The sequence below is a fragment of the Xiphophorus hellerii genome, chromosome 7 (genome assembly GCF_003331165.1).
Source record: "Xiphophorus hellerii strain 12219 chromosome 7, Xiphophorus_hellerii-4.1, whole genome shotgun sequence".
In the NCBI taxonomy this organism is placed as follows: Eukaryota; Metazoa; Chordata; class Actinopteri; order Cyprinodontiformes; family Poeciliidae; genus Xiphophorus; species Xiphophorus hellerii.
In genome coordinates this window covers 7,942,556-7,956,662 of record NC_045678.1, presented here as the reverse complement: position 1 = coordinate 7,956,662, position 14,107 = coordinate 7,942,556, and the positions used below count along the sequence as shown (strand labels likewise).

Sequence of the window (14,107 nt, the reverse complement as noted above, 5' to 3'; positions counted from 1 at the left end):
GGTAGAAAGTTTGAATAGTCTTTTTGTTAGCTCATTAAGTGTGACAGTTTCAGCTCACAGAAAAGAGAAAGATCAAAACTCAAAAATCAACTCCAGACATAAATTACCCACAAACACAAGCTCTTCACTTGAGAATATTACTTCAGCTCACACACCTCAATATTTGACCACACATTTGAAGCAAAGCAATTCTGTCTTTTTTTTTTTTTTCCTAGAAGTTAAATTTAAACATCCAACACTTATTTAGGCTACAATTGTCTTACATAATCAAAGCTCATCTCATTTTAAAACACTTTTTGCTACAGCATGTTGTGCTATCGGTTGTTTTTATGCCAAACTGTACCCCTTCTTCTTCTTCTTCTTGTTCTTCAGTAAAAGGAAACAATATGGTGAAAACCTACAAAAGCAGAAGTTCAGTCAAAAATATCACTTTGAACAGAAGAGAAACGTGGAAACAAAGATGGATGCATCCAGTAACACGAGGTATATGAACATAAACCGATGAAACAATCAGATTATGCAACACACAGAGAGAAGCTGCTAGACTGGGGATAGGAGTGGACGAACATACGGCAAAGGTTTAGATCAATGTGTGTGTTAATGAGTTAGAATACACCAGATCCAAAATCTAATTCAAAGTCTAAGGCAAAACCTAAAAATTTATATTCACAGATGTGAAATATCCAATCTGGCTGACCTGGTGCCAATTTGTTAAGATGAATAGGAAAATTCATCTTAACAAGTGGAGACAACTCTAAAAAGTTTTGGTTAATAACTGTGGGAGGATGTGGTTCTGCAAAAATATACATTGCACAATAAAAAAAACAAATCATACATTACCTCTGCATCACAACAATGGCCAGCCGCGTGGTGGTCCATCACATGAAATCCTCCCAAAATGTATAGAAAAAATTTCTCCTTGGCACAAAGTAAAGCATGTACTTTAGCAAGACACTGTATTCTAACGTAAGCCAAACGAAAACAAAACGAACAGCCACAAAGTTAAAATAATAATAATAATAATAAAGCAAAAAAAAAAAAAAAAACAAGCATGCAGGCATGGGATGGAATGGAAAAAAAGGTTTATTGAGCTAAATGTGGAATGTAGCCAAACATTTCAATAAATTACACAAAATGGAAATCATCAAATCAATTTGCACAAAGGACCTACAGACACCAACTTTCAGTGCGAGGCTCCAACTTATTCTTTCTATATTACAGTAGCCTAAAGAAAACCACATGGGGATCAAAGAAAATAAATGAATAAATAAACGCCAGCGGGAGTTGAGAATCCGGATCAACTCTCCACTTCGGTGTCGTTTATTAGGAGGTCAAAGGTCGTATTAGTGTATCATTCTGTTCAGATTAGCTTTGTCCAAGCTCTGTTCAATGCTCACAGAGCAGCTCCTCGTTTCTTTAAACTTCAATGTAATCACAATTTGTTCATAAATATGCAAAAAAAAAAAAAAGGTTTATCCAGAATGTCTGTATGACTCACTTACATTGCTGTAAAAATTGAAATTATTAAAATGATGGATGATAGGATGATCTACGGGGCAGGGTGGGAGGGGGGTCAGTTTTGGCAGTTTGAAAACTAAAAACACTGTTTTGTTCTTTATGGGATGTTTTGGTTGCTTTCCTCTCGTGTGAGCCGATCTGAGCGCTGCACAGCTCACTCCACTTTGCTGTAGTCGTCTGCGTGGCCCAGGACCTTCTTCCTCTGCCGCATCATGTGGAAGTACAGCTGGGGAAAGACTGAGGGGAGAGGCATCATTATGGCCAACGCAGGGCAAATGAGTGAATTTGAAGAAAAAGCTAACTTCTTGAACTGAGAGGAGATTTCCAGCATCTACAGTAACTTTGCAGATGAGCAGGAGAGGCAACGACCGCAACGAAATGCAAAAACTCGATCGCAGGAGGAAAAATAAAAAGATCGCCAGTTATCCGACAGAGTTATGATTATCACGAGGCCTGCCGATGACGACACTGGACGATAAATTGTCTCACGTTATCACGATAAACGGTAACTTTGTTTTGAGAACATTTTCAAGTGAAGTAATGATAATGGCAGAATAATGCAAAAACACATTCTCAATATGCTTTAAATTCTAATGAACATTTAACACGAGAATCAGAAGACATTTCAAATATCCAAATTGAATAAACAAAACATCGGAAAAACAACAAATTATGAATTTTCTGTAAACAGAATTGTCCTTCAAAAAAAGGGCTGGTTGAGACAAATGCACCAGGCTGGAGATATTTGCCGTTAAGTTTTTGGCACAGAGAAAGGAAAAGGATAAATCTTGAGAGTAGAAATTATTGACCTTGTTTTAATTTATCATGCGATTGACACATCCCCTTTACTCACATTTGAATGAATATTTAATACCAGTATAATTTTCCAGAAAAACTCATTTGAACATAATATAACTGAAATAGAAAATACAAGCGATTGAGGTTTATTTAAAGATCCCTTAACTTAAAGCCACAGCACTATAATTTAATTCTAAAAGAAAAAGAAAAAAAACTATCGCCGTTTATTATTCTGCCAGGAAACTTTGGCATTTATGGTGATTGCAGCTCTAAATGTCTAAACAGGGCTCCCTACACAAACAGTTCTCCCAGGAAGCACACAGCGTGCCACAATATACTTTCCAACCTGCTCAGGAAACACTACAGCCTTTACTGCTACCATGGCAATCATTAATACCAATAATCATTTTGTCTCAACTATATAAAAAAAAGTTTCTTTTGTTTTGATTTTAAACTGAGCAAAAGCACAACACTGCATTCTGGGAAATGTGTCCTATCTCATAATCTCTTTGCTTTAGGAGTGTAAACGTTTCCTAACCAACCCAACCCAACTTCCTGCTTTGCTCATAAAACGAAAATATTTGTCAGGTCTAAAAATGTGTATTTTTAGACTTTATCCCCCATCAATTTGATAGCGGTATTCAACTCGGTATGTTTATTCATCCATACTTTTTTTTTTTTCAGGCAACAGCAATTTCGTGTTTATACTTTAAAATTGAACCAACAAAGAATTAAAAATTTGGAACAGTGAGTCTGAAATCACAACTTAGAATCAGGGACTAATGCAAAACTTAAACAACTTTCATTTAAAATTTCAGAAACAAGATGGATCTAGTGATTTATATGAAAAGTGCTCCTGCAATAGAACGTAGTAATACATTTCATAGAGTCAACCATGTTCAGAGAAAGAGGTAGTACTGGTGTGTGAGTGTTTCTCATAGGGATGCACTGATCCACTTTTTTCACTCCCGGTACCGATACAGACATCTGAGGTTTAGTATTAGCTGATATCATCTGATACATAAAAACAGTGCTGAACTGACTCAAAGCATTTCTTTTTTCTAAACATAAATGTACTAAACTACAAACGTTTTTGGTCAGGCATGTAAAAAACAACACAGTATAACAACCAATGTAAAATAAATAATAAAGAAACTAATAACAATAGGCTGACTACACTGGTCAAACTGCAACAAACCTTTCAAATTAGTCAGAAAGTGCAATTAGGAATTCTAAATACAATGTAAAACAAATAATAAAGCATGTCGTCACTCAGAGCACAAAGCATAGAATTACACTGAATAGATCTGCCCTCAGGGATAGGGGCACATTGTCACTGATACCTGATCTAGAATTTTTTTTATTCTAAGTTGTTTCTACTATTGTTTAAAAATTAGATTTTTCTCATTATATGAGGTTTGAAAACCACTTGCTTGAGGTATTGGACTCTCCAGCTACCAATCAATTAGGATCTCATGGTAAACCCACTCCACATAAATTGATCATTTTTCGAAACTCCCAAAAAAGCAACCCGTTTTATAAATTGGTATTCATCGGATTTACATATAAATTTTACACTGCAGCAGCTATTTACGCATTCGCTACATCTTTGTTCTCCAAATCACCACTTTATCTCGGTAAGAAGAACTCAAAAGGCTTCGAAAACCGAAAAATACGTTCTTCCTATTTTTGTTTTTCCTTATGGGTTTAGAACTTGAGGACACAAAACATATTTATGCCATGACGAAACGGTAAAAAAAAAACCAAAACAAACAAACTGTGCTCGTTTACTCACGGGGAATGTAGGAGATCATGACGAGGATGAGGAAGGTGTAGTAGTCGAAGGAGAAGTTGTACTTGTTGGGGAGGGTGACGGAGTACAGGCCCGTCTTCTGCACGTACGGCAGAGCTGCATAGATGGTCAGCAGTTCTCCGCTCACTCCCATCGGATACAGAACGATGAAAAAGGTGTACCTGCAGGGAGAGAAAAGGCACGGGGAAATAAGTAATCCATCTCAATACTTTATTATTGACTGCTCCTGCAACGAGGGAGTGAGAGGTGGGCGGCATCACTGCGCTGTAGGAGAGGAGCGGCGTTGTAGGTTTGAACAGAGAAAAAAAAAAAAGTGTTTTCAAAACTTGTAGCTAAGGCTAGAAATACCAGATTGTTTTATCTGGTGAGATAAAAATAAAAAAACCGAACGTGTGCTTTGGATTCAATTCTCTAAGAATGACTTAAGGTCAACCGAAGGGAACAAAAACGAACATTTAAATTGGTGATTTAAAAAAAATGTGATTTAGAGCTAATACAGGAGAATGAAGCAAGAATAAACCAACTTTAATGATGCATATTATTACCTCATAGGAATCAATGAACACTAATAAGTAGATAAAAAAACAAGGAATGCAAAGCTGCTTCTGGAAGCTTTAATATTTTAAAAAATCCAGTGATCAGTTAATTTTCACACCATGTGAAGAAAAACTAGTGCAGATGTGAAATGAATTATGAGCGGTATGCTGCGCTTTCTTTCTACTCCAGAGAGAGAAAAAGAAAAAAACAAACATCAAAAAGAAAAACTTCAGCAACCTCCCCTTTAATCCAGCACCTCCAACCCCAAAACTGTCCACTCCTGATGCTGAACGTTTCACAGACGTGCAAACCAATTTTCTGTCTCTTAGGGGGCGATTCAAACTGAAACTCGAATACCAATATAGCAGCGGCCTCATTTGCTACCTAGCAACAAAGACCGCAGGGAGGGAGGCACTTAACGACTGTTGCCTTGGTTGTAGACGCAGAAAAATCCTGTTGGCCAGATAGAAACGTCCATTTTCATTGTGGAAACACATACGAGGATTTGTGTTTGACAATTTGCTTCACATGGATGCTACCGTGTACTGCTGCTCTACGGTGACATATAGAGTGTTGCTGAAGCCTTTTCAATAATGAGGATGGCATTGATAGATGTTATTTTTACTGTGTAGATTTTTTTTTGTTTCCTTTTAAAACTTCTATGTATTTTTTTGTTGATGTTTTATTTGACAGACCAACACAAAGTTGTTTGAAGTGGGAAGAAAACTGTACTTTTTTTTTTTGGATCCTAGCATTCATGTGAACTCATCCTTTCTGAGGCAATACTTTGTGAAGCTACATTTTGAGGCATCACTTTACCATTTTTGCACATTTACAGATTGAAAGTTTTGACCAGCTTCTTTGCAAAATAAAATAACGGTGGGAAATCTAAAAAGACCAAAAAGTAAAAATAAGTGCTGCTGCCTCGCTATTACAGCGGTCACACATAACAAGAGGGTAATTGGGGTAGTAAGAGACATAGACAAAACATCCGAAATCTACATGACCACAGCCACAGTCTGTTGGCTTTGTCCTCCAACTCTGAGCAGGGAAAACAATCCTTACAATTTACAAAACTAGCACACCAAAAACTACACAGTTTTTGGTGTGCTAGTTTTGGGGCTTCCTGCCTGGGTTTCTGGCATCAATCCGAATTGTCATACTAAAAAAAAATTTCAGAACAGCTGTTTCAGTGAATGCGGCATTGCTTTAAACCTGAACACATATAGAGTCGTTTGTCGGTAGAACTAAGTGTGCAAGGCTGCGTGGTCCGTGGCACAACATTAAAAACACCAAAACAAAAACAGAGAGGACTCCCAGCTAGCACTAAAGTCTGCTATTTGGGAAAGTTAAGGTTCCTCGTTCAGCTGGAGCGATGGGAAAGAGAGAAAGTTGGACCAAGCCAAATGTGGTTTTTGCAAGCCGACTTCAAATTTACACACATTTTCTTTGCATTTTGGGTGGATTTCCTTTAGAACTGTATGATTTGAGTCAAACTTTCTGAGTATTCTTCCATGAACTTCTTGCTGGTCTGTTTCACACACACTGGTACTAAAAAGTTTCACAACATAAAAAAAAGTTTAAGAATCTTAAAGCTCCGAATAAAGTCTACTTGCAATTACAATCAAAAAAACCTTGAAGCCCTCTTTTCATACAATTATGACTCAGGGGCAAACAATCCCGTCATTCGTTACAGTGATCTTGAACAATAGCTCTCCTGGCTTTCTGAAGGTCAACTATTTGAATGTTTGGTTCTTTAATAACAAAGAATTGAGGGGAACCGTAATACTTTACCACAGTAGATTTTAGAGGGTTTTTTTGTCTCAATATGACACTTGTGAAGTGGCGCTATATAAAAACTAAGTTGAATTTTTTTGGTTATGTAGTCATCTGATGATGAATAGAAATAAGACGTATCAGAGATGCGTCAGGGCAGGACTAATTTTGAATTAAACTGAATTACAACACCAAAAAGGACAAAAAGATTTACTATACTAAATATGTAATCGCGTGTTTCTAATCACAAATCAAATAATTTGCGTTATAACCGTCTTAATCTACTGTAGCAGTGATAGCAGTTAGATCATGATACATATTTTTGTTTAAAATGTGTGTTAGTACAGTGGCACCATTAAACTGTGGTATATTTCTCATGCTTTTCAAACAGTGAGAACGTTTACCAAGCGTACTTTCAGAAATTAATGTGGATTTCTATGAGTAACAATATCTATAACTACAGCAAAGCTCCTCTAGTCCTTTAATGGCTATGGAAATGTTCTTTTTCTTTCTTCACACATTAAATTTTATAGCATCAAAGTGAAATTTCAGCTAAATCTCCTTGCCTAATGCAGACTGAGAGTTGACAGCACTGGATTCTCACTGACCAGTTCATAACTGGTGTCTTCTGTGTCTCACTGGTGCAGCTGAGGCTTATATCTAGGTGTCAAAGCACACTGAGCAGGACGACGCTCAGTGTGCTTTGTCCCCCATTGCTCCTTATGTGCTCAATGTCCTGTGCGACTAAAACGCTGCTTAGATAAACTGTGCAAATATATAACAGGAAGCACTACATGAGTGGGTGCACAGATAGGTGCACGAAAAACACATTGTAAAGCTATTAATAGAACTTAGCATCATACTGGGCTTTACGAAACTGTTCGTACACCTCGAAGAAGATGTCTTTTTAAAAGGCAATTTGGTTGTATCCGATTATAATGTAACCAAGTGTGAAAAAAAAAAAATCTGAGGTTGTGTTTCCCGCAGTGCATTATAAGCTTGGCGGGCCACCAGGTTTTACTTGCTCCCCCACCAGACTGAGCATTGTTTGATTATTTTCGGATGCACCAGTAACAATAGCTGTGTTTCCATTGATCATGTAACTGAGCAATTTGCCATTTCGAAAATACATTTATTTAATGGAAACATGTCAATTTCGGAACAAATTCTCGTTTTGTAATAAAAAGTTTTGGCAATTGGATGAGGTGGAGATTTTTTCGCAAAACTGCAATGGAAACACTTATAGCATCAAACGAGACACATGATCAACAGCTGGATGTTAAGACAAGAAAACAACAACAGGAAGTGGTAGGACGATGTTTTTTAATAACTTATCGCGTGAACAAACTCATTTTAATTGCGTTTCTTATTTAATGGACACACAGCATATGGGAAATTGTGTTTTTTCTCCCAAAATATTGACAAAATTTTGCACACATTTGTAATGGAAACACAGCTAGTGACGGTAAAGACGGCTTAAGCCAGGTTTGTAGTTGACACACTGAATTGGGTGCAAGAGGATGCGCACCAATTGTGCCATTCCTGCACCTTGGCCTGACACATTATTATTTCCAAATTATGGTGCTTGCTCATGCACCTCCAAATTTTTTTATCTAAAAATGTGATGGGCCACTGTGCCCTAGCACCCCTACCACTGGGCTTAGCAGGTTTTCTGGGGGGGAAACCCTGAACTGATTAGCAGAGAAATGTTTTACCTTGCCCACTTGATGAGGTACGGCAGATGATTAAGGAGGCTGAAGGTGTAGAAAGAGTAGCGGATGATCTCTGTGACGGTCCAGGCTGTGACGAACAGCAGCACACTGTCCTCACTTTGCACCTACACACACATGCAAAGGACGATGGATGGAGGACAAGGTAACAGAGGGGCTTGCATCATGCTTTGGTCTGCCGTGAAAATCTTCTAAATGTTGTCAACCGAGGACCATGCCGTTTGTTTCGGATGCTTTAGGATCAGATCACACTGCAGGCTTGTCGACATTTTCTTTGGATATTAGGTTATAACTGCAGCAAATATAATGTTAGACAGATAGCCACACTTTATCTCAATAACACTATGAATATTCTCACAGGCACTTGCACAAGAGAGAAAAGTAAGAGCTCAAGAAAAATGTCAGTACAACAGCCACACTTGGAGAATAAAAGATAGGAGTTACACAACATAAATTATTCCGGATATCTAACAGATTCATTCCTTAAGTCTTCCAGCAAAGCCCTCTATTTTTACTCACACACGTACTTTCCTCCGATCTATGAACAGGGCAAAAAGTACATAATCTGGTCACTTTTGAACATCAATGTTTAAAGACATGTAAAATACAATTTCAATACTGACAAGTTAATTTAGCTTACTGGGTAATAGATGTGAATGAAGTCAATATACCTCTCTGACGCTGTGAGTGACGGCCCAAGTGAGAAAGACCCGAGACATGACCTGGAACCCCGTCAGGACCACAGAGGACGGCACGATTCCTGAAATTAGGATCAAGACCAAACTTTAACTGCTTTATGCTCCACCGCAACAGAAACTGGGTCTCAGCAGGACTTTTGTGGCATTTTCAGAAACCTACCATCTGCTGTCCCGCCCCCAAGTTGGACAAATACATTTAATATTTACAAAGAGGCCAATTATTAGATGTTGAAAAACCTTAGTTCAAACAACTCTGATCTGACTGAAAGAAATTTCAATCCCAAAAATGGAATTGTGTACAGAAACTGTTTATCCATACTCAAAACGTGACAGTGTAGAATTAGCCATTTGCTTCGAGTTCAGCTGCAAAGGATTATTTACAATGGGAAAGGTCAGCTAGCTTAAAAATACAGGTAATGGATGGCATTACCTGTAATGTAAGAGACATTTAGGTGAAAATATTTTCTGATCGAACTGCTTAGATCGCTCAAAATCCTGAAGGTCATAAAGTAGTTAGAAACATATGACTGCACCAATCAAAAGGGCAGAAGTCGTATTTGGCCAAATCTTTCTTGACTGGTTGTGAGCGGTCAATCTTTTCCCAACTCATTAAAAGCAGAACAATGAAGAACTCGCACTAATTTTGCGCTTTAAACCCATTGAGAGCTTCTACTTTGACTGACTTGTTTATTAATAAAGTTTGTTTTGATCTTAAAAGTCGCTTCCTACTCCTCGCCTTAAACGGCGTGTTCACAGACAGCAGTGGCAGAGAGTGGGAGGATTGCACAGACACTCACCTACAGCACAGTGCAGGACCTGGGAAATAAAAAGAGAGAATTACTCAGTGTGCTTCTAGAGGTAAAGCACAAGGCTCAATGGTAACTATTTCCAACCATGTGGCACACAGCGCTACAGGACCTTGTCTGCTAAAATTTTCTAGCGTGCATTTTTGGCTGTGTGCCTTTAGCTTAGGGTTGTGAAGCATGCTGGGTTATCAGTCTGATATTTTCCACAGGACATACCAAACAATCTAAAGATAACAGAAAACAAGGCACACCTTCACAAGCCTATTTGCTTTTTTCAACTCCTGAAACAGGAAACAGTTTGACTCAAAAAAATACACAACTGCCCCATTCGAAAAATAAAACCAAAAACATTTATGACTCAGAAACAGTGCGCCGACACAGCACTGGTACATCTTGCCTCGTATGAAAAGTCTAAGCTGTCTCGGTGTTCGTGTTTATCTAACCTCCAGAAGAGCTCCTGTCTGAAAGAACTTCAGCGGCTTCTCTATAGAGTAATAAAGGCCGTGGTAGCTCCCCCTGGCCAGGTAAGCTCGAACCAGACCCACCGCGATCACCAGCCACCTGGAAGCAGAAAGGAGGACAGAGTTACACTTCAAAAATGTTACTTCTTTAATAAATGATGATCCTATCAGGTTAGCGGATCACTAGTGTCCAATTGAAGGAAGTTCAGTGCAAAGAACAATCCGGTTTGTGGTTCAATTTTGAAGAACTACAATGCAAACATGTCTTTAGTTGTAGAATTAAGCAAGTTTTGATGAGGCTTGGAGCGTTCACAGGTGTCAAATAATACCAGGGTTCTAAAAAGTCACAGCTGGCATTTTCAGTAACACCGTTTGAGTGGCTTAAAGTCATAATAACAAGAACTAGAGCAAAATATGTTTGCTTTAAATAAATAAAGCATAGAGTAATGCATGGATGACCTTCCCCAGCGTGACGGTTAAAACTGATATTATCGGAAATATTATTTTTGCTATTTTCTTAATTGTTTTTTCCAAGAGATCATCCATCAATATCGGTAAATTCGATGATATGATTAAATGCAATGCTGTTTAGTGATATAAATCACACTTTTTTGAGTAACTGGCATCCTGAGGAAGCCTATTTCAAATGAGAATGTTTTTCAAGAACAATATTTGAGTTTGTGGCGCTCACAGACATACAATTACTAAAAAAAAAGACATAAAACAAGTAGTTGTTTTTTTTAAAGTCCTAACCTGAATCGTATTGGGAAGCTGTGGCAAGGCTTTGACTGGATTCTTTTTCCTCCCTTAACCATAAACACCTTCATTTAAAAACTCCATTTTGTTTACCTTTGTTTGGTGCCTTTGACTAATATTTAAATCAGTTTGATGCGCAGAAAGTTGCATCAAGCCGACCAGGAAGAGGGCAAACACTTTTTCACACCACTGTATCAATGAAATTTTCACATCTTTCTGAACACAGAGGCAGGCAAAAAGAGATTATTACTAAATAATTACTCTTTCACAGTGTGTGTTCGGCACAAATCTATCTGTCACGTCATCAAATTTAGACTTTTGATTAGTATCGGTAGAAGATACTCATCAAAAGTATCTTCGACACTACCAGAATTTCCAAGTCTGAAATTCCAACATTTTTTCCCCACTACAAAAGCAGGCACTGTGTAGCAGTGCACCAGTACTGACTGGGGTAAATGTGACCGAACCAGTTGGAGCAGTGGGAAAACAACGCCCACTACGTCATTGTGCAACAGTTTAAAACAATCAGAGCAATAAAAGGACACGTAGAGGGATTTATTAGCTCGTGCTGCTGGTCTGAGGTTATGAAATAATAGACTGGACTATTTAGGAAGCAACGTGCTGTACTCTTTACAAGCCTAACTATCCGAACTGAAGGCTGCTGTATTTTATTTCTGTTGCTGATTACGTTCCCTTGAAATTCTCTGTCAAATGAGAAGTCAAATGATATTTGCCTATGCGTGTTTATAACTCATCTGTATAGTGTGCAGTTAAAGAGGCTGACCTTCAAACAGGCAAGTATCTGATTGGTTGGCTGCTGTGGCCTCATCAAGCACTGCAAACAGTCCAACATCCACTATGCTTCAAATTCAGCTCAGTTAAAGAAAAATATGTAGGAGTTAAACTTATGTATGTAAGGGTATCCCCCAGTGTATTATAAGCCTGGCAGGCCACCAGGCTTTACTTGTGCCCCCACCAGACTAAGCATTGCTTATTTACTTAAGTCTTTTTAAAATGTTTGCATTTTTAAAGATTTTATAGTTGGTGTTCAGGTATTAATTTTAATATCTTTTAATAACACAAAATTACCAAGTGTTATTTTCAAATTTCTTGTCAACTTTAAACATATTTTAACTCAAAAGCACGACGGGCTGCTGGATGAATGACTGCCCTGTCACCCAGCTGGGCTTAGCAAGTTTTCTGGGGGAAACCTGGTATGTAGAAACAGATTTAACTTTAAATACGTGTTGAGAAATATGACAGGATAAAGATTAGGGTCATGGAAAAGAGGCCTTACAACCTCAAAGACTCGGAGCGCATCAGGGAAAACCTTGATTGCTAGTGCCAATTAATCTCCACCATTCTTCTTTTTTTTTAAAAGTAGATTTAATCTTCTAAAAGTGTATATTTATTAATAGTTCACTCAATGCACATCTGCCTCTAAAGATAGGCATACGGCACAATGAGCAAACCCAGTGGAGACTCTTCACTCACACTCGACTGCTTGTCAGTCTGTTGCTCCTCTTACGTTAATCGCTGTAAGCTGTCGGAAGCCGTGCAAAAAAAAAAAAAAAAACATAATTTTTTTAAAAGTACATTCATAGAGCTTCATAAGGTTTGTGTTTTTAAATCATAACCAGTATTTATTTTTTTTAAACTGCTCTAAATTAGCATAGTGCACACGGTGAAATGTTATCTTATGGCCAGTCCTAATTTGCTAAACACAGCAAAAGCACGCTGCACAACGGCGACGGCAGCAGGTTAGCACGAGGAACCACGCTACATACCCGGCTGTCATAACAACATTGTAAATAACCAGGTAGGCCGTGGCCAGGGCGCCCGGTCCTTTCTTCTTTTTCGGGGCCACATCACCGTGGGCCGCTTTGCTGGTCCCCTGAGCAGCTGCCGACATGACTCCAACCCCCAAACGCTCTCTGTTCCTGCACGACGGCGGCTGTCAGCTTCACCGAGTCAGGAAGAGAGCAGGGGCTTACTGCACCAAGCCTCCACCTGAAGCAAGATTACCGCTACTCGCTACTTCCGGTTTTACTTTCACTCGCTGAAAAAGCGCGACTCTTGGACTTAAGTAATATTTTAATGAGATAGTTTATTTTTATTTGAGCTGTCTTTAGACGTTATTCATATTCACGGGAACAGAATGAGTGACCACCAATGTCTTGCCTTGCATAAGACTCTTGTAGAAATAATGACAGAAACAGACAGTACTTATCTTGAACAAATCCTTCATCTTGGACCCTTTTTCTGAGCGTTTAGGGTTCAGTAAACGAGAAGCGCGCCCCCTACCGTTTGTTAAAATCCCACTAGACTCCAGCTGATCTATTTTTCACATTTGTGCTTCTAAAACTCCAGATGTTTTTCTACTATATTCAATAAAGAAAAAATATTGTTGATTATGCTTAGAATATGGACATTGCATGCAGACACCCAACTCCCAAGTGATGAGGTGTACTGTAGGTCAAACTGAATGATACGAGAAACATTTGGGCAATAAATCGATAATGATATTTTATTGAGGAAAAGAAAATGTAAACAGTGATAATGGCAGGCTTTAAAATTCAACAAGACAAACAATAAATCCCCCGGGACTGTCGGGCAATATGCGGTGCCATCATCTCTCATTTTGTTTTTGTACCAAATGAAGAACAGATTGCGACCAGTAGTGCAAACACAATATGCTTCTACTTTTTTATATATATATTTTTTCAACAATGCCATATAATGCTCAAGGGAAATGTGTGTTTAATTCCACAATTAAACACACAATTAATTGTGGAATTAATTGTGTGTTAATTCACAATTAATGTGAATTAATTAATTCACATTAATTGTGAATTAATTTTACAGCATTTTACAGCATTTACAGTAAAATGCTGCCATACAGCATTTTACACTGTATGGCAGTGTAAAATGCATAAGAGTGTTTTTAAAAAAAACAACAACAACTTGATGTTTAATACAAATGTTTGCTATAATTATCAAACGTGTTCAATACAGAAAACAATACAGTAACAAACTTTTGGTTCCAGCTCGAGTAGTGGTGGGCTGTGAGTCCTATGTACGGGGAACAGAAAACACAAAGCTCATGCTAACAATTGATAGTGATTTTTAAACTGATTGACTGAATGTAGCTTGTGAATTGAAAAATATCGTTGTGTTTTGACCAAATAATTTCATTTTGAGATCAATTGTCCGT

General features: G+C 38.1%; 1 protein-coding gene across 1 annotated transcript; it reads right to left on the bottom strand.

The window, feature by feature from the left end:
* Positions 1–211: 211 nt before the first annotated feature.
* Positions 212–12,881, bottom strand: hacd2 (3-hydroxyacyl-CoA dehydratase 2). Its single transcript, XM_032567186.1, has 7 exons — positions 12,681–12,881; positions 10,120–10,237; positions 9,668–9,686; positions 8,844–8,932; positions 8,158–8,279; positions 4,112–4,290; positions 212–1,755 (listed from the first exon to the last, which is right to left on the bottom strand). The coding sequence occupies exons 1-7, from the start codon at positions 12,803–12,805 to the stop codon at positions 1,673–1,675; spliced, it is 735 nt and encodes a 244-aa protein (XP_032423077.1). The 5' UTR covers positions 12,806–12,881; the 3' UTR covers positions 212–1,672.
* Between the last annotated feature and the right edge of the window lie 1,226 nt (positions 12,882–14,107).

Excerpts from the sequence above, each read along its gene's own strand:
- hacd2 (XM_032567186.1), bottom strand. The coding sequence starts at position 12,805 with ATGTCGGCAGCTGCTCAGGGGACCAGCAAAGCGGCCCACGGTGATGTG. Across the intron at positions 8,280-8,843 it reads TCACTCACAGCGTCAGAGAG|GTGCAAAGTGAGGACAGTGT; the intron begins GTATATTGACTT and ends ATGTGTGTGTAG. Across the intron at positions 4,291-8,157 it reads TACCTCATCAAGTGGGCAAG|GTACACCTTTTTCATCGTTC; the intron begins GTAAAACATTTC and ends CTCTCCCTGCAG.